The sequence below is a fragment of the Notamacropus eugenii genome, chromosome 3, assembly GCF_028372415.1.
Source record: "Notamacropus eugenii isolate mMacEug1 chromosome 3, mMacEug1.pri_v2, whole genome shotgun sequence".
NCBI lineage: Eukaryota > Metazoa > Chordata > Mammalia > Diprotodontia > Macropodidae > Notamacropus > Notamacropus eugenii.
This window is the reverse complement of record NC_092874.1, coordinates 410217014-410242856: the sequence shown is the minus strand read 5'-3', so window position 1 is coordinate 410242856 and position 25843 is coordinate 410217014. Positions and strand designations below refer to the sequence as shown.

General features: G+C 35.3%; 1 protein-coding gene across 1 annotated transcript in view; it reads left to right on the top strand.

Annotated features, from left to right (window-relative positions):
- Positions 1-25843, top strand: part of PKD1L1 (polycystin 1 like 1, transient receptor potential channel interacting) — a 144255-nt gene that overhangs the window by 19574 nt on the left and 98838 nt on the right. Inside the window, exons 4-14 of the mRNA XM_072598120.1 lie at positions 814-1154; positions 2967-3191; positions 4875-4994; positions 6050-6218; positions 7119-7358; positions 9338-9470; positions 17035-17241; positions 20632-20813; positions 22376-22597; positions 24634-24794; positions 25075-25485. Of these exons, the coding sequence (XP_072454221.1) occupies positions 814-1154; positions 2967-3191; positions 4875-4994; positions 6050-6218; positions 7119-7358; positions 9338-9470; positions 17035-17241; positions 20632-20813; positions 22376-22597; positions 24634-24794; positions 25075-25485 (2411 nt within the window). The remainder of the gene's footprint in view (positions 1-813; positions 1155-2966; positions 3192-4874; positions 4995-6049; positions 6219-7118; positions 7359-9337; positions 9471-17034; positions 17242-20631; positions 20814-22375; positions 22598-24633; positions 24795-25074; positions 25486-25843) is intronic.

Genomic DNA, 25843 nt, shown 5'->3' with positions numbered 1-25843 from the left:
GGATTTGAACTTGGGCTGCCTCCAAATCCAAAACTATCACTCCAGTACCACCTAACTTCTCTTTATAATAGGAGGTAGGGCAGCTAAGTACTTTGTGTAGTAGAGAGATGGGTCTGCTTCTAAAACTGTTTTCATATCCTTTAAAATAGCTTTGCTTTAGTCATGTTAAGGGATGGACACACAAAAAAATTTTATGAAGATAATGACTCAATGGCTCCACATAGACATCACCCTTGATTTCCTATTATTCACAATGTAAGAATATAGTCAATCAATCATTATTCTCAAACAAAGTTGAATTTTCATTTTCAAATGTACATTTGACACAATAGCTCTCTCATTATTGATCATTACTTCCAAATTTTTCTGTAAGGCTATTGGCTTATGGAGAATTTTTCAATGCTTAAAACATCTTGATGATTATATTTACATTCAGTATTTCAAGCAGTCATGATTTCATCAGCATGGAAATTCCCTCTATTGGCATGGATCACAATGCTTCCATACCTTAGGAGATGATCTTAGTGAACTGCTGGGGCTGAAAAACAATACATCGTTTTGTGGTTAGTGTTCTGGCAGTGAGCCTCTGGAACTGGGTAGGCTAGTCTTTGGAGGTCAGATATCCAGCCTAACACTGGAGCTGTCCTCACAGTCTCTCTTGCTTGGAAGGGTCTGTCAGAGACTCTAGATCAGATTCAAGCTTTGGGTTGGAATTTATGAGAAGTGGGTAATTGTTTAAGCTATTAGTGATATGTCTTGTTTTACCTGGTGGTGAGAAATTTTATTCTTTCCTTTCTTTTTCTTTTTCCATAGGTCTATCAATACCACATTTAGTGTTCCTGGAATATGTGATCTCTCTGTGTCAGTATCCAATCCCCACAACCATATCCTCTTCATTCAATGTCTTCCTGGGCACATCAGAGTTGGAGGTTCAAATATGAAACCTGCTTTTTCATGTAAAATGAGCCCCATTAGCCATTGGTTGCCTGAGAACAAAAGATACTCCTCTCAGGAGCTGGGATTTGGAATTCATACTTCTTCAGACAATATCACTTCTCTAGTGTTTGATTTTGGGGATGGCACAGTAGTTCAAGTCAGCATCAAAGAAAGATCCGATGAAGTAGAAATCATTGCTTATCACCAATATAGAAAAGGTATCATGCAACTTTATAACCTTCAGAAAATGGAAGGAGAATAAGTTTATAGCACATAGAATTGCTGATGCTTGAATATAGAGCATATAGCAAAGCAAGGAGAACGGAATTCTTTATGTGTTCCTTTTCCAACATTTATATTTCTCAGGCTTTGCCTCCTTGTTAGAGAGCCCTCATTTCCTGATAGAATATGGGAGACTGTCTTAGACCCGCTTTTCTTTTCCCTATTATCTCACTTGGTAATCTCAGCTTCCATGGGTTCCATATCTTCTCTATACGGATGATTCCAGTAGCTGAATATCCAGGCCTAGTCTCTCTCTTGAGCTGTATAGTCAGACACGTTACCAACTGTTTCTTGGAGATCTAAAACTAGATCTCAAATTCAGCATGTTCAAGACAAAACTCATCTTTTCCTTCAAATTCTCCTCTCTTCATAACTTCATTATTCTTAAGGGCAATGCTATCTATTCAGTTACTTAATCTCACAATTTTGGTACCATCCTAGACTCCTCATTCTCATTCACCCTATAGATCCAATCTGTTGCCAAATCTTGGAGTTTTTACCTTCAAAACATCTCTAGTATACAACCCCTTCTCTCCATTTACCACCAGTCAATAAATATTAAGTACCTACTATGTGCCAAGCACTGTGTTAAGTGCCAGGGATACAAATAGAGGCAAAAGATAGTCCTTGCTCTCTCCTCCACTTTGGGGTTTCCCTTACTGCCTTTAAGACAACTCTCTTCACAACTTTTGCAGGGTACCTTTACCTCTTTACTTCTCCCCCAGCCCTGACGGATTATCTTCTGTCTATCTAGTTGCTGACATATTGTCTTCCCCATTAGGATATGAGCTCTTTTAGGTCAGGAATGTATTTGTCTCCAGGGCTTAGCACAGTGCCTGACATATATTTAATACTTATTAAATGCTGTTGACTGCCTGAATGACTTTAAATGCTAATTCATGATTTGTTTCTTCATTCTGTAGTACGTTTAAAACAAGACTCACTTAAATATCTATCATGTTAAAAATAAGTTGTCCTACAGTAATATCTAGTTGTTTGTTTCCCTTGATGTGTTATGAATTTATTACATTTTGTAAAGTCCACTTTGAAGTTAGGATAAGAAATAACTTTAGGGAAAAGTTGGAATGATGATATTCACAATTTAAATGGTACAGCAGTGTTTAATCCTCCCAGCCCAACAACAATGCAGTTCTGAAGAAAACTATATGTAGCTTGCATCATCATTTGCCCCCGACCAGTACGTGAAATCATATATGCATCCACACTGTTAGGACAGATTTTTTTTCACTCTTTTGCTCACTATATGCTTGCCTAAATCCTCATGTAAAACATTCACATTCACTACTTTCTCATATGCGCATGCATGCACAAGCATTTTTAGCCCTTCAGAGTACCTATGCACTTCTCCATTTTATTCCCTCACAACCTGTGCTATGATCACATACCTTCTATCTCATCCTGATGAGGTCAAAGACTGAGAGAAGGCAAATTTACTTAATGCTAAAGACATGGCTGAGTTCAGCTTGGTGGCTTTCCCAAATCCTTCTCTGTATAAATGGAATGTAAAATATTTTCTTTAATCTTTTAAAAATGTTTTATTAAAAATGATATTATCCTGTGGAAGGCATTTTATTGTAGATTCTCCTATTTATCAATATCTAATCATAGTACTATAAAAGCTATTTCAACTTTAAGTATTTACATGTATTTTAAAGTTAGGCTCATATTTTAATATATTTAACTGATATTTAATAAAATATATATCTAATGTTATTCTTTTTCCTCAGAGGGCATATATATGATCAAAGTGATTATTTTCAGTGAGCTTCATGGAAATGAAAAGGAATTAGGGCCATATTATGTAGAAATATCTCAAGGAGATTTGGGGGCATTCATGAATTCTAGCAGTGTCCATAAGGATGAAGTTCTACTTTTTGCCAGCTCCTTCCCAAGAAGGACAACAGGAATGTATGCCAGAAGTATGAGTGATTATATTACCTCCATAAATAAAGGCAAGTACCTCATTTGATGTTAATTTATACCATTCAAATTCTATAAGTGGTATTCAAAACCTTAAGTGGAATTTCTTTTCATAAATGTAGATTATTATATTTTGGGTACCTACTTCCATATGTGAATTGCATCATAGCATTTATTCTTAGCCTATTCCCATTATACTTTCAAAATGTGCTGACTATAGATGCAGAGATAGACCAATCATAAGACACAGAAATGAAGGAAACTTAGAGATCCATTAGTCCAAGTTCCTTTCACAGATGAAGAAACTGAGGCTCAACGAACTGAGTTGTCCAGGGTTGCACTTGAAGCAGCACAGTCAAGATCTGAACCAGGCTTTTGATAGCAAATCAGCTCCTGTCCCATTAAGTGCTGCTTAGAATTTATCCAACCTGTCTGAAAGTTGCAGTTCATGGCATTAGCAAATGGGTGGGATGGACGTCTTTTAATGATCATCACAACCTGGTGAAAGAAAAATACTTTCCAATTATTTGCTTATTAGTAGTTTATTGACTTTAACTTCTGAAAAATAGAATTATCTTCAAATTAAAACTATAATCCTCACTCCAAGAATTTAAATCTTGTTCACAAATTCAAGAGAGAAACCTAAATACTGTTTTGTTAATGAGTAACTGCCTCGTCAATAGGGCAGCTAGGAGGCAGAATGGATAGAGGGCCGGGCCTGGAGTCAGGAAGGCTTGAGTTCAAATCTGGCCTCTTACGCTTAACTAGCTGTATGAACCTGGGCAAGTCACTTACGCCTGTTTGCCTCAGTTTCCTCATCTATAAAATGAAGTGGAGAAGAGAGTGGCAACCTCTCCAGGATCCTTGTTAAGAAAATTTCAAATGGGTCACCAAGAGTTGGACATGATTGAAAAACGACTTAACAATAGGACCTCATTTGTATTCATGCGATAGTTCTTCTTATAAAGAAATAGATCAGTTTCACATTTATTCACCTGAAGATAAATAAGTCCTACTATACCTGGGAGAGAAGGAAACAGATACAGTAGATAAACTGTTACACCTGAGGTCAGGGAGACGTGTGTTCAGTTCATCACCAGTACTTAATAACTGCGTGACCATGGGTGAGTCACAACCTCTATGCACCTCAGGCAAAGCTCTGAGACAAAATTATAGACAGCTGATGAGTTCTCACAAAGATGAAATCACAGATTCTAGGTACATTGACATAATATACCATGAGCAGTTTTATTACCATTAAATTAATGTGTGTTTTTGAGAAAATGAAAAAAAAAACACAATTAAGGGTGACCCTTGATAATCAATATAAAAAGAGAATGTGTGATATGGTGCATAGAGTAGGAATTTTAAAACCAAAGTATTAGAACTAAATAGTGATACTATATTTTAAAATCATTTTCATCATTAACCAACATTAACCAATTGACCAACATTGACCAGAATGAAAAAATGTTGCCTCAAAGGACAAGAGATGTAATGAAAATTTAACTAAGAGAAAATCTGTGACTAAATTCAGGCTTCTGTTCCTGAATTTCTGCATATTCCATCTTCCTTTTTGGATTTTTTTCTAAATATTAAGGGAACCAAGTGGATAAGTGTAAGTCTTTGATAATGTGTTCCCCAAGACTAGAGAACTAAGGTTGTAATTATGTTTTCTTTTACATAATATATGATATTTTATTTTCCATATTTAGGACCCATTGTTATGCATAGATTTTCATCTGATTCTTCATATAGTGTGTTCCTAATGGTCCCAGACAGAGCAAGTGGTTGCCAAGATTGGGCCAGTGTGAATGTTCAGTATCAAATGCAAGGTGAGTGATGTCTGCAATCCTTTACTTCACAAAATCTTTTCTGCATAGTTTACTCAGGCAGTGCAGATCTTAGAAAAACACAGGTCTTCTCTCAGCATTTCTTCAAGTTTGTTACCTATTCATTGATTTCATTTATCTTTATCTCTTGAAAAATGGGTTTATATTCTGCCTCTTTTTTAGACATGTGCATACTGGTCCACAATGCATGTTGTTTGTCAGAAGAATGAGACAAATTGAACAAAAAAGTCAGTCTGCCTTGGTAATGGGACTGTTCCATTCCTCCATTTTCCCTTTACCATTGCCATCCCTCCTCGTAGCATAAATAGCCTCCTCTATAGGCTAAATGAATATTGTCTTTAAACATGGCATAGTTTTTATTCCATGTTCGGAATGCACTCCCTTCTTACTTCCATGCCTTAGGACCATATGCCGACTCATATGAAGACTTTTTTTGGTCTCCACAGTTGTTAGTGCTTTTTTAACCTTTAAGTTATTTTGAATTTGTATACACTTTGTGCTTACTTTACCTCTGCATATTATAATTTTTGCCCTTCCTGCTCATTAGTATTTAATCTTCTTGACTTGGCAGAGACTCTTTTCTTTTGATTTTTTTTTTTAATCCCTGGAGCATAGCACAGTGCTTTGTGTGTATTAGGTAATGACTATATTTGTTGAATTGACTGGAGGGGGCTACTACAAGAGCTTAACCATAGATTACAGGTCATGCAGAATAATTATTTAACTCTTCCCTTTAAGCTTTCTTTAGATAAAAGGTCCCAAATGAAAAAGGATTGGCCATACCATTTCGTTGTTTATGATTGTGATATGTGTTTGATTCAATCAAGGGTCATATAATATTGTTGCCTACTTACATACATTGTTATTAACATATACTGTTGCTTCTTTTCTTATACTCTCATCTTCAGTTTAAAGGAGTCGTTCATTTGATGCACATAAAAAAAAAAAAGTTGGTAGTAACAATTCCTGACAACTTATTTTTGTCCTTGTTTCTCTTTTTTCTCAAACATTTGTAACCCTGATTCTTTTTCCTACAGCTGTTTCTATTTTTACAAATGGCACCATGTTTGCCACTGATTCTGAGGTCACATTTTTTGTTCTTACAAATGAAACAAGTCCTCTTGAATTTGTTTGGCATTTTGGGGATGGTTCATGGGAGAGAACAACTTCAAGAAGTGTTAAAAAAAGATACAGTATTCCCAAGAGGTATGTAAAATTGCTCATATGGGGTTTCAGCACAGTTGTCATTTTTAGTTTGTAGTGTGTTGAGGTAGCTTTTATTCAGTTTGGAGATCGTTTGGATTATTATGATGCTATTAACCATACTTCACTTCTTCAATGGCTATGACCTCAGTGAGGTGAGTGATCCTTCCAACAGTGTTAATCACAACACATCCATGCCTTCTTATCATGGGTTATTTTTGTCTATGTTCTTCAGTAAATCTTCCATCAAGGATCTACCTAATATTCTTAAGGCTTTCCTCTGGATCTTATATCGTTCTTTGAGAAACCAGTACAGTAATTGAGGCATCCATCTATCACCCTCTATTTCTTACTATGTGACGAGTCAATCGGATTTTCCAATTACATATTTCCTGCTCAACATATTTTATATCACTCCTTGTGAGTAATTCCTCATTGGTATTAAGCTGTGTCCTACTTACATACAACATGCACCTCTCTGTTACCCTTTAAGTCATTCACTGTAGTATCACCAGAAGAATATTGGTGATAAAAATCCAGTTTTTGTATCAAGATGCTTTGTGTTAATACGGTATAATGAGGGAGGGAACTGGCCAGTGGAACCCATTAAATTTTAATCATTTGCCAAACTGACATGGAGTGTTTTGGCTGCCTTAGTCTTAAGTATAGATTCAGGTTCTTTGGGGTTCATTCCATCTCTCCATAACAACAAAAGATCTTTTGCCTTACTGCAGCATCCTGTTAAAGAACACACAAATTCAACTCCAAAATTGTCATTTATCTTTAAGTATCTTAGGATTGGAAATCCTCTGTAATTCAGACCTTGCAAGGTTATACCAAATTTTATACATGTTTCTATTCTAGTCACTTGATTCTTCTCTCTGTGGCTTTTTCAACCCTCAGGTATCATGTGATAGTTAATGCTGCCAATCAGATCAGCTCTGTTGACTCTGACATTCACACTGTCAATATAGAGAGGAAAATTGTTCCAAATCGGCTTGTGTCCAGCTCATCAGCTCTGATAAATTCCACTGTGAATTTTGAGTGCAGAATCAACTTTGGTACAAATGTTACTTATTTGTGGAACTTTGGGGATGATACTATCCATCCTGGAAAGTGGACTGAGAGCCACATATATAAGAGGTAGGTTGATGATAATTACTGAGTTAGCAAAACTTTGTACAAACAGAATTGACTCCCATGTTATTAGACATCCGATGTTATTCAGTCACTCATGAAATATCTTCTGAGCACCTTCTGTATGTCCAGTCTTATTCTGGGGGCCTCAAACTACAAAAAATTAAATACTAGTCATGGTTCCTGCCCATAGTTAACTCACAGTCTGTTTGGAAAATCAAGAGTGCATAAGACAATGAAAAAATCAGTGTTAACTACATGTAAGCATTATACTTCAATACAATTTAATACTGGCAAATTACTAAACTGTGTGCCACATGCTTAAGACCAAAAAAAGAAATAATTAATATTAATGTAGAGCTTTGGTGTTACAAAGTATATATGTTATCTTATTTGATACAGCAATTCTGTGGCATAGGCAAGCATAAATATTAATTTCATTTTAATAAATGTGTATTAAATGCTTGTTATGTATAAGGAATTGTGCTAGGCTATTGGGATACCAAGATGAAAAATGGTACAGTTCTTGCTATGAAGAAATTTGTAGTCTAATGGGGAGATGGAAAATAAAAGAGATAGGGATATAAGAGATAAGGATATAAGAGAGAAGGATAGGTGGAATGTGATAAAAGTCAAGGACATCTTTTCAAAGATTAGAAAAATATTGATGAAAGAAATTGCTTTTGGGAGAGAGGTGTCCAGAGAAGGTGTCCTAGAAGAGATACCGTCTGAGTTTGGTCTGCGTGTATGTGTGTTGGAGATGGGGAAATCATGAGAGAAGGAACAACCTGTGTGGGAGAGGGTGGTCAGGGCTGGGTTGGCTTCCTAAAGAAGCCAGGTTTGAATTGAGTACCAGAGGAAGAAAAGAGCATGACATAAAGGGGAATTTGTTAATCATAGTCTTGGAATTACAGAGGGCACAACAGAAAGGGAGGGGCAGAGCAGAAGACAGTGTAACATCTCTAATATCTCAGTTTTTCTAATTGTGTAGCTATGTTGTAATGAGCATCCCTTTTTTTTAGCTTCACCACAGCCTAACAGTGAAATATATTTGGAAGACAATTATCCAGTATTAGAGAGAAGTCTATGACCATGAAACCAAAATTTAAATTGTATTTCTGACATTCAGAGTTCACTGAATAGTGAATTTCTCAAAATTTTCTTTACTGATATAGACAAAAATAGTTTTTTACTTATTCTTGAGACAGCAAGATATTAAGTGACCAGCTAATATATGTTAGAGGAAGGGCATGAACTCATGAATTTCTGACCCCAAGGCTGTCATTCTGTCCACACTATACCAGAATGCCTCTCTGATATGCTCTAATGACCCGAAGTAACTGGTCATGTATTATTATTACTGCTAATAAGAAAAATATAGATATGGTATTTTAATGTTAACCAATTACTTTCCTTATAACAACCTTGTTAGGTACAGGTATTTGTTGTTGTTGTTTAGTGGTTTTTCAATCATATTTAACTCTTTGTGACTGCATTTGGGGTTTTCTTGGCAAAGATACTGAAGTGATTTCCCATTTCTTCTCCAGTTCAATTTACCGATGAGGTAACTGAGGCAAACAGGGTGAAGTGACTTGCACAGAGTCACATAACTAGTAAGTGTTTGAGGCCAAACTTGAATTCAGGAAGATGTCTTCCTGACTTAACTGACCAGGTACAGGTATTTCCAAGGATTATTATCCCCAAATAACAGACAAAGAAACGACGGCACAGAGAGTTTTAAGTGACTTATGCAGGGTCACAGAACTATTATTTTCTGAGCTAACACAGGAGCACGTCTTCTGATTCTCAAATCAGTGCTTTTTTCATGTTGTTTTTCATATATGATAATGACCCTAACCCTAAAGGTGACATTAATAATAACAGCTACATTTTAATGTTCCACAGTAATTATGAAGAATTAATGTGATTGTTGTTTTGCTAACCAGTGTCTTCATTTCTGTGTATGTTTGTATTTAATTTTTTAGGGAAGGAGAATTTACAGTGGAGGTTCTTATCTTTAATAGTGTCAGCTTTGCAACTCTAAAAAAGCAAGTTTTCATCGTGCCCCAACCCTGCCAGCCACCTTTAGTGAAAAACATGGGGCCTGGGAGAGTACAGGTACAGTTGAAGCTTTGTCAAATATTTTGGAAATCTTCAGCATAGCCCCTGAATTGGAATTGGCATTTAACATAGGGAAAGCTTTGAGTTATGAAATGATGCTTTGTATTTTCATCCTGTTTCAGCTTATACAATAGGAGGGTTTGTGAATGGGGCATCTGGTCTGTAGGTCAGCAGTGTCATGTGAGCTGGAAGAAATTTCTATCAGCCTCAGATGTAAATGGAAAAGTATTATTTTTCTGACAAATGAATAGACCCTTTCTTCATGTATATTATACTTTGTCTTCAGCAGAGCTTGATTTGGGGAGAAAAAGAATTTTTTCAGTAGTACAGGGAAAGTCATAGAACTTTTGGGGAAGGAAGGAATTTTTTGAGCTAGGATGAAAAAATAAATCTAATAAATCCCATAAGCATTTAATGGACACTTAACTATGTTCAAAACAATGCCCTAGAAAAGGGAACGATCATATTGTTTTGTCAGTACTCTGTTAATTTAGTTCTCTGATTTAGGGCAATTACTTTGAGATTGTAAAGTTGATCAAGTGAAAAGTCAGATCCCCAGAGAAAATTTAGCCCCACCCATGTGTAGATTTTCTGCATTAGTTTTACCATTCCTATAAAATTTGTTGTCAATAATACATTTTCAGTGCTTCATAGGTCCATGATTTCTTCATTGTGGGGCACTCTCAACGAGTGCAAATGAAGGCCCTTTTTTCTCTTAGGAGTGATTCTTCTTGAGTTGCTATGCCAAAAATTTCATTGCCTTGTGGTCTGCCTTCTGGTGACAAACCTTTTCCAAATTATGTAGGCTGTTGGTCAGACAACAGACCATTACCCTTTGAAACATAGAATAAATGGATATGTTTTTTTTTTCCTTTTCTGAGAGCTGAGCTAGATTGTGATTGGATAAATGCATAAATCCCTAAACTAATAAGACTAATATTGCCTTCTGTAAGTGGAACAAAGTAAGAAGTAAGAGGTAGATAGCTTTCTGATAGTCACAGAGAATTTGCAACTACTCTGAAAGTACTCTCTGGTGTTGGATGGAGTATATAAGTACTTTTGTGATCAAATGGTCTTTGGCTGCTTTATCAATTAGGTCAGGATATTTACTCAGTAGCCACCATGGGGGTCAAATTTGGCAACGTCTGCTTCGCCAGATCTGAACTCAGATTTTTGTAGGATCATCACTTCAGAACATAAATAAGGCATGGAAGTACTGTTGTTTTTGTAAGTACAAATAGGATGTACTATCTATTTTTCTTTTGTCTTTAATTATTTCTTATAATGTAAGACAGAATAAAACTGGAATTTTGTGCTTTAATTAGAAAATTAATTAGTTCCCTTGAGGCTGCATATTGACTTAGAAAATCACATTGTAACAGTATCTATATTGTATTTTATTTTTAATATTTATTTTATTAAATATTTCCCTATTATATGTACAACAAATTTTTGTAATCATTTAGAAAATTGAGTTCCAATTTCTTTTTCTTCCTTCTACCCCTCCCCCCTCCTTGAGAAGGCAAGCACTTTGATATTAATTATACATGTGAAGTCATGCAAAGCATATTTCCATATTAGCCATGTTGCAGAAGAAAACATAGATAAAACAATAAAACAAGAAAAATTGAAGTTTTTTTTTTTAAGAAGGCATGGTTTAATCTGCATTCAGAGTTCATTAGTTCTCTTTCAGAGATGGATAGCATTTTTCATCATGAGTCCTTTGGAATTATCTTGGATTCTGCTCTTGATCAGAGTAGCTAAGTCTTTAATAGTTGATCATCCTTTCAATTGTTGTTACAGTGTACAGTGTTCTCCCGGTTCTGCTCACTTCACTGTGCATGAGTTCAGTCTTCTCAAGTTTTTCTGAAACCATCTTGCTTGTCATTTCTTATGGCACAATAGTATTTCATCACAATTACATACCACAAATTGTTCAGCCATTTGTAATGCCAATGTGATACCCACAGCAGCCACTATGGACATGCATGTGTATTTCCATTTATATTTTTGCAAAATATAAACTCTCTTTCTCAAAGATGAAACCAAGATATTTATTCAAACAACAGAGAGCCAAATCCATCATAGTAACAAGGAAATCTGTATACGTTATCAACACAGGGAGCACGATCATCCCCAACGCTTTCCCTCTCTCAGGCCTCCCCACAAACAAGCTCCCTCCCTTAGGCAAAATCACTCCCTCTCTCACTCACACTCTCAGCTGTGCTCTGCCTACTCTGCTTAACTGCCTCACTCTCTCTTAGCTCTGTCCTTCCTCTTCCCCTCATTCGGCAAGCTTCTCCCACTGTGGGCTTCATATGACTCAAGCTGTGGGCCATGTCAAAATTCAAAGCAGGTCACATGGGCCTGTTAAGGGGCAGAGAAGATCATCAAATTCTCTTTCTATTCTACCATTTCACAGTTGATAGGCGTCCCTTCAATTTCCCATTCTTTGCCACCACAAAAAGAGCTCCTATAAATATTTTTATATAAATATATATATAATATTATATATTATATTATTATATAAATAATATATGTAAATATTATAAATATAAATAAATATTTTATATAAATTTTTCTTTCCTCTTCGCTCTTTTGGAATATAAATTTAGTGATGGTGTTGCTGGGTCAAGGGGTGTGCACAGTTTTTATAGCACTTTGGGCATAGTTTCAAAGTTTTTCAGTTTACAATTCCATCAATAGTGCATTTTTATACATTCCCTCCAGCATTTATCATTTTTCTTTTCTGTCCTGTTAGCCAGTCTGACAGATGTGTGGTTTTATTTTGATTTTCATTTCAGTAGTGATTTAGAACTTTTTTTCATGGTACTGTTGATAGCTTTGATTTCTTCTTCTGAAAACTATCAGTTCATATTGTTTGTTTGTCAACTGAGAAATGGCACTTATTTTTATAAATTTGGGTCATTTCCTTATATATTTGACAAATGAAGCCTTTATCAGAGAAACCAATGAGGTTTAAACATTGCCTGCCCCCACCTTTCCTCCACTCACCATTTTCCCTTCCCCTGTGTGATGATTGAAATTAAAATAAAACTGAGGCACTAAATTCCAAGCATGATCAATTTATCTGCAAAGTGCTAATTTGGCAGTAAGTAGTGCTTCAGCCTCCTCAGCAGGCTAAGACCCTGAATGTGATGACAGAAAAGACAAAATGAAGAACATCCAAAAATAGAAGGAAACATCATATATGAAAAAAATGTAGTTACATAGTCTGAAGTGTCATAGGCATGGGGGACAATATGATTAGCTGGAAATGGAATATGTGGGGCTAGCAACAGCTTCTCACTAGCAAATTTTGGTTGATCCAGTATACCTGCTAGTCTGGTTAGTGGTGTGGATATAATTGACCAGATTTCCTTGAATCAAAGAGATTAACACAAAAACCGAACTTCCAAACTTATCCCAGAGACAATGAAACATGACTTAAGCAGTTATACACGATGTAAGTGGTTGATGCAGAATAGAATAAATTACACAACAGAATCAATTTGATTTTCTCAATTCCCCCCTTTGATCAATGGGAAATATGTTTTCCATGGATCGAAAATTAGCATATTATTATAATTAGCATGCTATCCATATGCTAATTCTGTAAGATTTTTAGCATGGTTAGTTGTACACTAACATAAACTTTTTTGATACAGGAACAGGCTTTAACACAGTCACTAATAGCCTAAAAATAATAATAAGACAGAGTTCAATAAGAGCCTATTTATTGAGGGTGGCTTTCCTTGCAGCCAAGTGAACCAAGAAGAAGGATTCCACCAGAGGTCATCTGGGAGAGCTATTTATGTTTCTGTATAACTCAGTATATCTTAAGTTTGTCACAGTTTTTCCTGATTGGTTAGTATAAGAACAACAAGTTAGATTAATTATCTAGAGCACAAGCCCTTCCCTGAGATACAATAAGAATAACTAAAATAAATAATTTTGTAAGGACTTTTGAACTGCAGAACCTGCCTCAGTCTAGAGCAGGTTTGCATAACCTGTGGCCTGCCAAAGGATTTTGGACAGCCCATGAAAAATGTAGAAGATGTTGTTCATAAGCAGCCTGCAGGCTGCAGGTTGTGCAGGCCTAATCTAGAGGGAGGAAATGCACTTACTTTTAACCTGAGACAACTTCTCAATTTCAAGTCAGAGATTCAAATTAATCGGAGAACTCACCAAGGCTAATTTAAGAGGGAAGCTTTGTATGACACCAATGTAACTAAGAAAACTAAGCAAGCATAAACACCATGAAACAAAAAGACTAATTAATACAGTAATCATCATCAATATTAACTAATATCAAATTTCCTTGTATCCTAGTAACCCACTTCCAATTTCTTTTTAATCAACACATTTCATCTTAGATCCCAGATGTCCCATATAGTCATCTAATCCCTGAAAGTATTTTCTCTTGTACATTCCAGAGTAGACCCTGTCCTCTGGGAAACTCTGAAGGGGGCTCCTCTTAAATATTTTTGCTTCTCTGGTTACAAATCACTTGCAGAGAACCTTTGGTAATTTGCTAAAATCTGCTAAAATCTAACAAGATTCAGTGCAATTTAATACAATCTCCTAAATTTACTTTTCTGATAGCTAGCTTGTGTGGTGAAAACCAACTCCAGCCTTATGGTTCTGATCTTTTTAACAATAGAACTATAAGTAGAACATCAAATTAAGAACCCATAACTCCCCTGAAAACCTCAGAGAATTTTGGTTGTTATATACTGTGCGCTATTTCTACCTTTACCTAACCCTTATATCTGATATGGCAACTGATATCAACAGGCTAAAGGAAGAATTTTAAGAAGAATTTATTGGGGCTTGGCTTATTAAATGGGTCCTTCTGTCTCTTAAAATGATCAAAAAACACTTCAAATGGCAAAATAATTTTGTTCACAATTATCAATGCAATTTTAGATGCAAATCCTTAATCCGATTTTTAAAAACTTATTATCTCATTAGAAACATTTGGAAGCCAATTACATACATTTATATATTTGAGTTCTTAGAGAAAAGTCTGATCCTATTGCTTTCTTGAAGTTTGCTACTTTAAATATTTTTTAAAAAACTCTTCTACATTACAACTTTGTCTACAAATACTTTGCCCAGTCCGCCACCCCTACCCACAAGGGGTGGGGTGGGGAGGATATTATACTTATATAATAACTACTATCTAGGGAATTGGCATACTTCATATTTGCATCCTATTATAGTAGAGCAAAGGTTTTAGAGTATTGCTACAACAAGATTCATTATATTAAAAAAAAATGCAGCTTTACCTGCCATGGTTAGAGAGATTTGCCATGAAAGGAAGAAGCAGAGACATAGTTGTAACTGCATCAAGATTGGTTTTCTAAGCCTAAGTCCAAGGTCACAGAATGACTCAACATAAGTATAATAAGATAAAGTATCCTTATTTCTTTTTGATTTCAGGTAAGAATCATAGTAGTATTTAGAACAGCCAGTCATATGGCAAGATTCCACCTTATTCACAGAGTATCGTAGCCAGTCTTAGAACTAACCAAGTAGGAAACAATCTTATTCAAAATGGAAATAATACAATGGGGATACTGAATCAAGAGGATCTTACTTTTAGCTATGCCAAAGTTGTCCCCTCCACTTTTCCCGTGTGTGTGTAACAGTTCCCAGGTCACACCCCCTTTGAGTAGCTCATGGTGTTTCCCTTCAATAGTGACTTACTGACTTAATGATCCTTCAGATAACTATACCTAAAAAAACTCAGAATGCTATCAAATTGCAGTCCCAAAAAGTTTTACTTGTAATAGGAAGTTTAACTAATCACACTTTAAGGTTAGATGTATTTATAATTTCTCTCATATTGTTGTATTAACAGTTTACAATAAAAGTTTACTAAGCCTTTCAAAATTTTTTTTCTTTTTTTCTTTCTCCTCCTCCTTGTTCATCTTCTTTTCTTCTTCTTTCCTTCTTCTCCCTTCTTCCTTCCTCTTCTTCCTCCTTCTCCTTTTTTTCCTCTTCTTCTGAAATCAAGAAAATAGTTACATTTTAGAATTCCACATAATTAGTTAATATATGGTAGTTCATTCAAAAAACCCAGAAAACACTGACTAATTGTTGTAAATTTCCACACTAACAAATATCTGCCTCTTAAGGTATTGTATATTAATCCCTTAAAGCAAACCTAAGTCTCTAAGATGGGAGCCTGTTAGCACTAAGTTGATTCAAGATGTAACTTCAGTATAAATTATTCTAGGTATAATTTCATAATCACAAATCATTACGTAAATCGCTTCTATCCCATAAACAAATTTGTGCTTCCCTCTTCCCCTCACCTTCTTCAAGGAGTTGTGAAAAGATGAAATGACTGAGGAAACAAAGGTTTGAGCTTTCAAACATAATGCTTTATTAAGCAATATGTGCTAATTGCCTTGCAGATTGAGACTAGACCTTCTTCTCAGCTTAGGGCTTACCCCAAATACAGGAGATGAGTTTTATACATTAAAATAATTAAATTAAAAATAATTAATCAAATAAGACCAATTAATTGAAGGGAAAAAATACATTAGGTAATCTGATTTTTAGTTGTTTGAAAGATTAGGAACTTTGCAAGTTGAGAGTGGGAGAGTGAACAGATGCTCAGGATTGCATAACTAGTATAGGTCAGAAACTAGATTTGCACCAACTCTTCCTGATTCTGAGGCAAACTCTTTATCCCCTATGACACACTGCTTCACATTTTTGTTTGCCTATTTCTGAAGAAAAATTAATGTAGAAACTCAATTTTATTGAATAAATAAAAAAATTTCTTAAGCACATGCAGTATGTCAGGTACTGTATTAAGCTCTAGGGATAAAATATGAAAAGCAAGAATTCAAGGAGTTTATGTACTAGTAAGGGGAGACAACTTACAAAACAGAGTTGTGGACCCAGGGAGAATATTTTATTTGGGGAAGTCACAGGAATGGTGAATCTTGGAGTCATATGACTACATTATTGATGTACTTTTCCAGCTAGGATAGTGGTGATTTGATTAATGTTTCCAGAGGAAAAGTGGGGTAGTTGGGTGGGAGGGCAGCTATGCATACAGTAGCATTGTAGGAAGAAGGCTAAAGTACAGTGTGGTAGGTCTGCACCATTTTAGTTGTGGTACATTGCTATTTATCAGCTATATACAGTGAACTTACCAATTGGATTGGGTGGAGAAGGGGATAGCTGGAGTACTTCGCTGGAGGCAGCAGCATGGCAGGAAGACTTAGTGTTATTGTGATTTATGATTTCAGATACAATGATGTATACTCCTACGTAAGGAGTAGATTCAGATCCAGGACTACCGTGGTTCAGTTACTTACCAGCTGTATGAGCCTGAGGAAGTCATGTAGCCTCTTTAATTACTCATGCAACACCATAGGACTTATCTTCTAAATCATAGAGGAGCTGCTAAATACATGGGTGGAGACAGGTCCCACAGTGGGAGTTCCCTGCACAGCCTAAATCACAATTCCTTTATGTATTTATGTAATTTCAGATTCCAAGGAAACTTTAACGAAAATTCTTTTCTTTTGATGTTTAGATATGGCGACATCATCCTCTTAAGCTTGGAGTTACTTTTGAAGCTCCCATTCAGTGTGACATTTCCCAAGGTCTTAACTATAGTTGGTCCATAATAAAGTCTGATGGCTCACAAGTGTTGTTTCCAACTGCTCTGGACAATCACAGACAAGCCATTCTTCTTCCCAGCTACTTTCTGGAATATGGAAACTATACTGCACTTGCAAAGGTTTGCTTGCTAACTAAGAATGATGGTATTTTTAAAAGCCTGATCTTCTGAGGAGAAATAAATTAACTTTACATTCAAGCTTGCATAATGAAATTGCTATTTACCAGTGTTTCATGGGTGACTGGCTATACAGTAAAAACTCATTATTTCTTACTCCATTAATTTGTACCATCTAGAGAAAAAAAGGTTTGCTAGGAAAATTAATAGTGTAAGCAATGCTTCAAGGAAAGTACTTAATTTACTTAAGAGAAGAAATTATTTTCAAGCACTACATTTACATAAAACAATTGCTATGCTAATTACAAATTTTTTTATTTAATAATTATAACAGATCCCACAGGATTTCTATTTGGTAATATTTTGATTTTTTGTATATATGTTTTATGTAAATAAAAAAGCATTGTTTAGGAATATTCTAAAACTCATATTTTCACTTTTTCAGTATTAACTTTATCTAAACAGTTGTAATTTGTGATATTTTAGTAAACATGACATAACTTTGATAAGGAAATCCTAAGCTTTTCTGCCAGTTCAACTTGGGAGGTGACTTCTGGTTTTCCTAAAGGAAGTGTCTAATCTGGGCTACAAAAATACTCCTTTTTTAAGACTCTTTGAGCAAGTTCTGTAGTTCTGCAGTGAAAATCAAACCAACAGGATTGTGAATTAGAAGCATTAACAGGATATTGAAAGAGTTTTATGTGCTGAGACTTGAACTCCCATAGCATTCATTTATTTATCCAACATTTATTAAATCCTTGCTTTGCATTGTGGGAACTGGGGTATGAGGGAGATATAGAGGTAGACAATTGCTTTTATTTCAACAAGCATTTTAAGTGCTTACTCTGTGGAAAATATTGTACTATGTCCTGAAGAATGGAAGACAATAAGGAAGCAATGTTTATCATTTTCTACTTTCAAGGAGAGTGTGTGTGTGTGTGTGTGTGTGTGTGTGTGTGTGTGTAATGCTTGCTAAAACACAAATTATAATGTACAGTTAATTAAATACTGTGATATCAGATGAAGCAAAGTTTTCTTCTTGGAATCAGGGAAGGTTTATTAGAGGAGGTGGAATTTAGGCTAGATATTGAAGGGACCATGGAGGGTTATAAGCTTTAGGCAATGGTAAGTCATTGAGATTTTTGACAGTGGAGTAACATGTTCATTAGAAGGATTAATCTGGCAAATCAATGTATATTGATTTGAAGTGGGGAGAGATTGGGGTTAGGGAGACTTGCTGGGAGGATATTGCAGTGTTCTAGTAGAGAAATAATAGGGTCCTGAATATAGGTGGTGGCAATGCTGACTTTCAGAAATATGAGGAAAGGATGTGTGATAATTTCATATGGAAATAAAATCCATAGAAACTGGCAACCAATTGGATGTTTGAAGCAAAAGAGAGGGAGAAACCAAAGATGGCTGAATTAAAAGGATGAATAATTAGAAGAACAGATTGCCAGAAATAGGGAAGTCAAAGACAATAATAGACAGAGGAAAGATACTCAGTGTTAAAGATGACATTCCTCAAAAATTTTCATGGGAACATAAAATATATCGTGTAGCAATTATAGATAAGCTTGGTTCTTATGTTTGTTCTTATGTACTTGCAGATATGGGGGATTAGCTCAAGAATTCCATGGAGATATCTATAGTACCAGTTGAAGTAGAGTTTTGAGAGAAAACAGTTGTAGCCCTGGTCTGACTCTTTCATGATCTTTGAATTCCACGGAGTGTCATGATGAGGACAAGGCTGGAAGTACCAGCCTCATGGTACTTTAAAGAGCGCCGGACTTGGAATAAGAAATTTTCGGTCCAAATTTTGGTGCCATCATTTACTACTCGCCAAAGTTCCCGTGCTCTTGTGTACAGAGAATACAAAAGGGATTTGGCGCTTATACATTTCCTTTTCCCTTGGCATATTTGTGTCAGAAGTTGAGAGAGTGTTCAGTCAGAGGCCACAGGAACCTGTCAAATAATATGCTAATAAGAATTAACTGTTCTAAATAATAAATTGAAAATTTCCCTGACTTTTTGGATCTTTAGTCACCAATTTAAAACAATATGCAAAATCATTGATGTACCACCATTTGGGGCTTCCCAGAGAGGTCCAGTTCAATGTATTCCCATATTCTTTAACGTGTAAACGTTTAAATTGATGATTTATTTGGTCAAAACTACCTGACTGAATCAGAAGTATAGGTGGGACTAGGACTAGAGAAGTAGAGACAGTTTCCTAGGGATCAGCATGAAGGGAGTAGTAATGAAAGACAAATTTTAGTATCACTTTGTAAAAATCTTTGCACCCATCTAATTTGTGGGAAGTAAAGCTGCATGTTTCATATAATGTATGCCCTAAGTATCCAGTGGATAGTAACATGGAATGCTCTGAAATGCTTTCCTTCTTTATTTCAACCACTTGGAATCCTACCTTTCTTCAACCCCCAACTAACTCAGGTGCCATCTTCTACATGATTCATTCATTGGTTGTTAGTGCTCCTTCAAACTACTTAATAATTTATATACACATATGTATGTGGATACACGTATACATCATATTACATACACATGTATGATGTTTATTTATCCATATATATATATATATATATACACACACACATATACACACACACCCTTCCCCCTTAGTGTAATGTAAGTTCTTTAATGTTAAGGATTGTTTTTCTCTTTGTATTCTTAACATGGAGCATAATACCTGGTATCTAGTTGGCACTTGATAAATTAGTTAAAATGTTTAAATGAATCAACACATAGTGGGGCACAATTTTTGAACCTTAAATAGGGAATACAAATGCTTTGTCTTGGCTCTGATAGGAAGACTTGGATTTTATTCCTGATTCTAGTGGTGGAAAGCCATCCAGTCTTAGTCAAATCACTTTAGGTCTCAGCTTCCTCATCTATAAAATAGGTATAATGATATTTGCCCTGTTTATCTTACAAGGTTATTATTTCCTGGAAGAAAAAAAAAACCCAAATATATGAGAAGGTATTTTTAAAACTATAGAACACTGTAGAAATTTAAGATATTGTTTTATTGTATTTGCAATCCAGTAGAGTTTAGCTTTGTATAATATATCAAGAAAATGTTCATTTTATTAAAATACTCAAGGAACTTAGTTATTTTTCTTAGACTGTGTCCATATGCACAAATCAGTCTGACTCCTCTGATTAAAAAATGACTTAACTTGTTAATCATTTGAAAAAAATTAAATTTTGCTAAGCAGCAAAACTAATCTATATGTATGTAACAATTTTTAAATCTTGGTTTAACACAACAAAATATTTAGTATTTTTATTTCTAATTTTCAGAAACATCACAATTCTTCAAGGATTTGGATTTTTCATTATGCTTTTCCTTTTTAAAAATTTTTTTTATAGGTTAAAATAGAAGACAGCGTGGTGTATAGTAATTATTCAGTGGTTATCGAGGTGGTTTCCCAGCCACCTATCAGTGTGATTTCAGAGGGAACGCACCTGTTCATCTCTAAGATCCCTTTTTCCATGGTTATACTTAATGGCTCACAGTCCTTTGATCCTGATGATCCTGGAGCTCATTTAAAGTAAGGGTGAATTTGATTACATTAGCTTCCTTTATTACATATCATGAATTCATCTTATTTGCTCTTGATATTTCCAAAGTAAGAAGTGAGAGGATTTGTTTTCATTCTGAAAGCTCAAAATAATTAATTTTTTAAAAAAGTAATGTGAACTTTCTGAGCAATTGAACTGAAATAGTATTCCAAGTTATCTTTTCAAGATTGAAACATAGGGTAGGTTAGGGGAACGTTCAAACCTAAATACTGGTACCTCTAAAAGTTATCCTTTCATGAATAATTTCTTTTGGGATATTGGATGTGTAAACATTAGATTATTCAAATTTTTGAGAAACTACTTTGCATGGTTATAGCAAGTGATCATATATTGACAACTTCTGGGTTTGAGTTGAACTCTCCCTTCTAAGCCTGGGAAGGTGGAAGCAGGACTTTGGATAACAAAGAGAGACTTTGTCCTAGAGTCCCCTTTTTGGGTCTTTCCTACAATTTTTGAGTGACATTTGTTTCCCCAGAAATAAATGTTGCTTTAGATACAGCCCCAAAAGGCTACAACAGGGAAGTTCTCCTCTATGATCAATTAAATAAAAAAATCATTTACTATATGCCAGGTACTGGGCTAAGCCTCAGAAATAAAAAGAGAAAAAAAGGTCATGTCCTCAAGGAAGTCACATTTTAGTGGGAGAGAGAACATACATAATCACTTCAGACACTATAAATCCAATCAGAGGAATCATTAACAAAGACTGAGTGCCTGCTATCTACAAAATATTGTGGTGTCTCAACTAGAGGACACAAGGAAATGCATGACATGGTCCTTGATCTCAGAGGACTTATAATCTAGTTGGAGGAAACATCTGGACTCTAGTCCTGCCTCTGGCACCAATTCTGGGTGTTGGAATGACGTTGGGCAAGTCACATCAACTCTCTCAGCCTTGGTTTTATTATCTGTAAAATGACAAGGTTGAGGTAGAATGTCTCTAAGGTCTTGACTTGTTTCTTTTTGAATGAGTAAAAAGATGAATTACAAACTAAAGCATTTTATGCTAAGTAATGAATGAATGATACAAGAAAGTGCCATGGAGGTCATGAGAAAGCTCTAGTCATTTCAGAAGACAGTGATCAAATCAAAAATCTTCATGGAGTTGGTAAGACAGAAATGTAATAGTGGTGCAAGCCAGTAGGGTTATTTGTGATTGGTACAATGGACTTGAGAACAAGAGAGGATGGAGGCAAACAGGCTTTACCCATTTTTTTTTTTTTTGCTTTGACCTATGGTTTCATCAGGATAGAAGGAACTTCTGTTTGAAAATTCCCTCTACCAATGCAAACCAAAAATTCAGCACTAAGAAGTGAATTGCTCTGCCAATTTTAGTCTTTCTTCTAGAGACTTGGTAGCTGGGTTTTAATTCCAGACTAAAAACAAACAGGCAAACAAAACCTGGCTTCCAGTGCAGACATCTTAGTTGGAAAGCAAATAATCTACTAAAAATGAAAAAAAAAAGTAACCTTGATTTGCTTCAGATAGAAAGCATATGTTTATGCACATCTTCACTGGCTTTTCCAAATAGGTATTACTGGAAATGTGTCCCAGCAAATAAACAAAAACACCCATGTTTCAACCTTCCCAGACACAGTCTATTCAACAGCAGTGCGTCAGTCATCTCTTTCCCAGCATCACTTCTTCATGACTCCTATGACCAATTTTTAGTGACATTAATGGTGTCCAGTGGAAACCGAAACTCTTCTGAAGCACAAATATTCCTGTCAGTTCAATCAGGCTCTACATTCAGGTATTCTTTTCAATTTAATTCAACATATATTAAGCAGCTACTGTCTCCTCAGCACTAAGCCAGAGTTCAGGGGGGGTGCCAGAGAGGTTTATGTTACAGTCCTTGAGAAGTTCATTTATGTTTCATTGGGAAAGAAGAGATACATACATAGGACAAGTAGATAATGTAAGTATATAATATGTAATAAAGTATATACCAGAGTGAGTTAAAAAGACATTAAGTAGATGAAAGAAGTTAGCATGCCAGAATGAGTTTATATATACACACACACATATATGCACATATGTATATATATGTATATATGCTGTGTGTGTCTATATACATATGTCTACAAACGTACAGGTACATACTTTGTTGTAAAGACAATAAAGAGGTCAGAGAAGGTAGAATGAAATATGGCCTGGATTAGTTGGAGAGGGCATTATCAAGGAAATAAACTTGAACTAAATTTTGAAGGATATATATAGTAATAATTGTAATAAAGATAATTCCCATTTATCTATATAGTACTTTAAAACTTGTAAATATTTTTCTCACAAGGATGTGGATTTTGCAAGTATTACAATCCACCCTTTACAGTAGGGGAAACTGAGTCTCAGGGAGGCAAAATACTCAGCTAATAAGTGTCAGATTTGGGATTTGAGCTGAGGCCTTCTCAACTCCAAGTCTAGTTGTCTTTCCACTATAATAGGAGGCCTTTTATAGATGAAGGAGGAGAAATGCATCTTAGGCAAATGGCCAACAATAGCAGAACAGCATAAATACAGAAGTAAGCATGAATGTGGACAGTACAATATAAAAAAGAACACTGGAGAAAATATTGTATTTGGAGCCAAAGGACTTAGGTAGTAAACTCTGCTCTGCTGCTTATTACTGTTTTGATCTTAGGAAAATTACTTCACCTTAGGTCTTCAGTTATCAGTTCTGCAACATAAATGGGTTAGACTAAATTATCTCTAAAGTTCCTTCTAGCTTGTAATTCTCTGAACCTATGAACATTCCATGCTAGTGAGGAAGGTGGAAGGAAAGGTGAGGATACCTCCCTGATGAGGATGGGGGAATTCTGCTAAGATATAGTGGGACATAAGGTTAGGTATGTAAAAAATATGGATATGTATGTGGACAGTCATTAATACTAACCTAGTCAGCTTAGATGTTAATTGAGTCAGTGAGAAATCTATAGAAGAGGTTTGAGATTATAAAAGCAGGTAGATGATTTTTAGAAACATTAATTTAGGGTTTAGGAACATTAATCTAGAAGTAGTAGCATAAAGGGTAGAATGGAGGATAGAAACACTAGAGACACCATTATTCCACCACACACATTGAATTCAGTTGGAAAATTATCACATTATCTGGGTTAGGGGTAATTAGAGCATGGGCCAGAGTGGTAAGAGTAGAGAAAGAGGTTATGTTGCAGAAATATTGTTAGGACTTGGTAATCAATTATTTTGAATATGGAATTGAGGTGAAGGCAGAGGAAAGAGTTTAATGACTTGGCAACATTGTTTTATTGGGCTTTTAGGCAGGATCAAATTTAGTATAAATATTTTACATATATTTTCCATTGATGCTAGGTATGCAAATAGGTCTAATATATCTGTAATTGCCCATATGGACAAACATTCATGATTCTGTTATACAGTCTTTTTAAAAATAAGTTCTTCTTATGATGAAAAATGCTATCCACTTCCAGAGAAAGAGTGAATGAATTCTGAATGCAGATCAAATAATATTTTTTCTCTTTGTTTTTCTTGCTTTTTTTCCAACATGGCTAATATGGAAATGTTTTATATGACTTCACATGTATAAAAGGAATCATATGACTTGCCTTCTCAATGTGGAGGGACTGGAAGGACAGAGAATTTGGAACTCAAAATTTTAAAAGTTCAAAAAACTAAATCCTTTATATAATTGAAATTATATAATAAAGATTGAGAAGATTATTCCAATAAGAATATGGATTAAAAAGCCTTCAAAAAGTTTTTCAAATAAAAGTTGGGCTGTAAAGTCTAAAAACAGATTTTATTTTATAGGCCACTCCACATTTCTTGGGTCAACTTTAAAGACAATTCTGTGAACTGGAATGAAGAATTTTCTCTCCAAGTGAAGTGTGAAGAATGCACCAACATGCTTAATGTTTCTTATTCTTGGGATCTTTTTTTAATCAATGCAACAGAAACAAATGGCATAGAAGGTAGGAATCACTTTGCCTTTGAACTTCTGAAGTGTAGAAATGAAATAAATAACTTCTTGTGGCATTTTAAGAAAACTTCTAAAATCTGAGCGTTTGAGAATGAATAAAATGTTAACTATTGTTATTACTGTCATTATTATGATAGATCTTTTTGTTAGACAAATAATCAAATTTATTAGTATATGTGAAAATATCAAACCACACTTGCATTGTCATTGTATTATAACAACCACATTTATTTTTTGCACAATGTTGTAATTGTCTCAAATGTACGTATAAGTTTCCTTTTGTAGAGCTCCAGATCTGCTAGGTTCATCAAGCCTCACTGGTGCCATGTTGACAATTCCAAAGTCAAGTCCACCCTCCACAGTGAAACAAATGAGTATTCCTGCCCTAACAACCACACCCTTCCCAAGAGATGCTTCTGGGCAGGCTATCAGGCAGCTGGCCCTTTCAGCTCCAGTGGAAACCTCCATTTCTGCAACATCCATAAACATTACAATTGGATTTCATCATGCAAATGATACCAGTCACAGGGAGAGCAGCAGTCCCTCAGGTCTGGAGGATCCTGTTCAGGAAGGGCTACTTTATCCAATGCAAGACTTACTACAAAAAAAATCTGTCATAAGATCCACCCAGAGAGAAAAGTTACCAAGCACTGAGCTACCACAAAATTCTTCTTACATTTCTGGTAATTACATTTTCTTTCTATTTCTTCCCTTTTGTTTCTTTGCATTTCTTCCTTTAGTTTCCTTTGAGGGAAGAAATCCAGCCTTTTGAGGAGTGAAATCATATATGTTTGACGCCAGTCCCTCTAGATAAGTACTGAAATTTGCAGTGTTATCTTTTGGGAATTGGGAAACCTTTTTTTGATTGACTTTCTTAAAACTGTTTTTTAAAATAAGTTGTCTTGCAGGATACATTGCTTCATTCCAAAGCTAATAAGTGAACTAATTTTATGTCGGTTTGAAAAAGAACCAGTTTTAGTCATCTAAAAATAGGAGGGGAAGTAAACTTTGCATACCAGAAATTTAGCACCAATAGTTGAC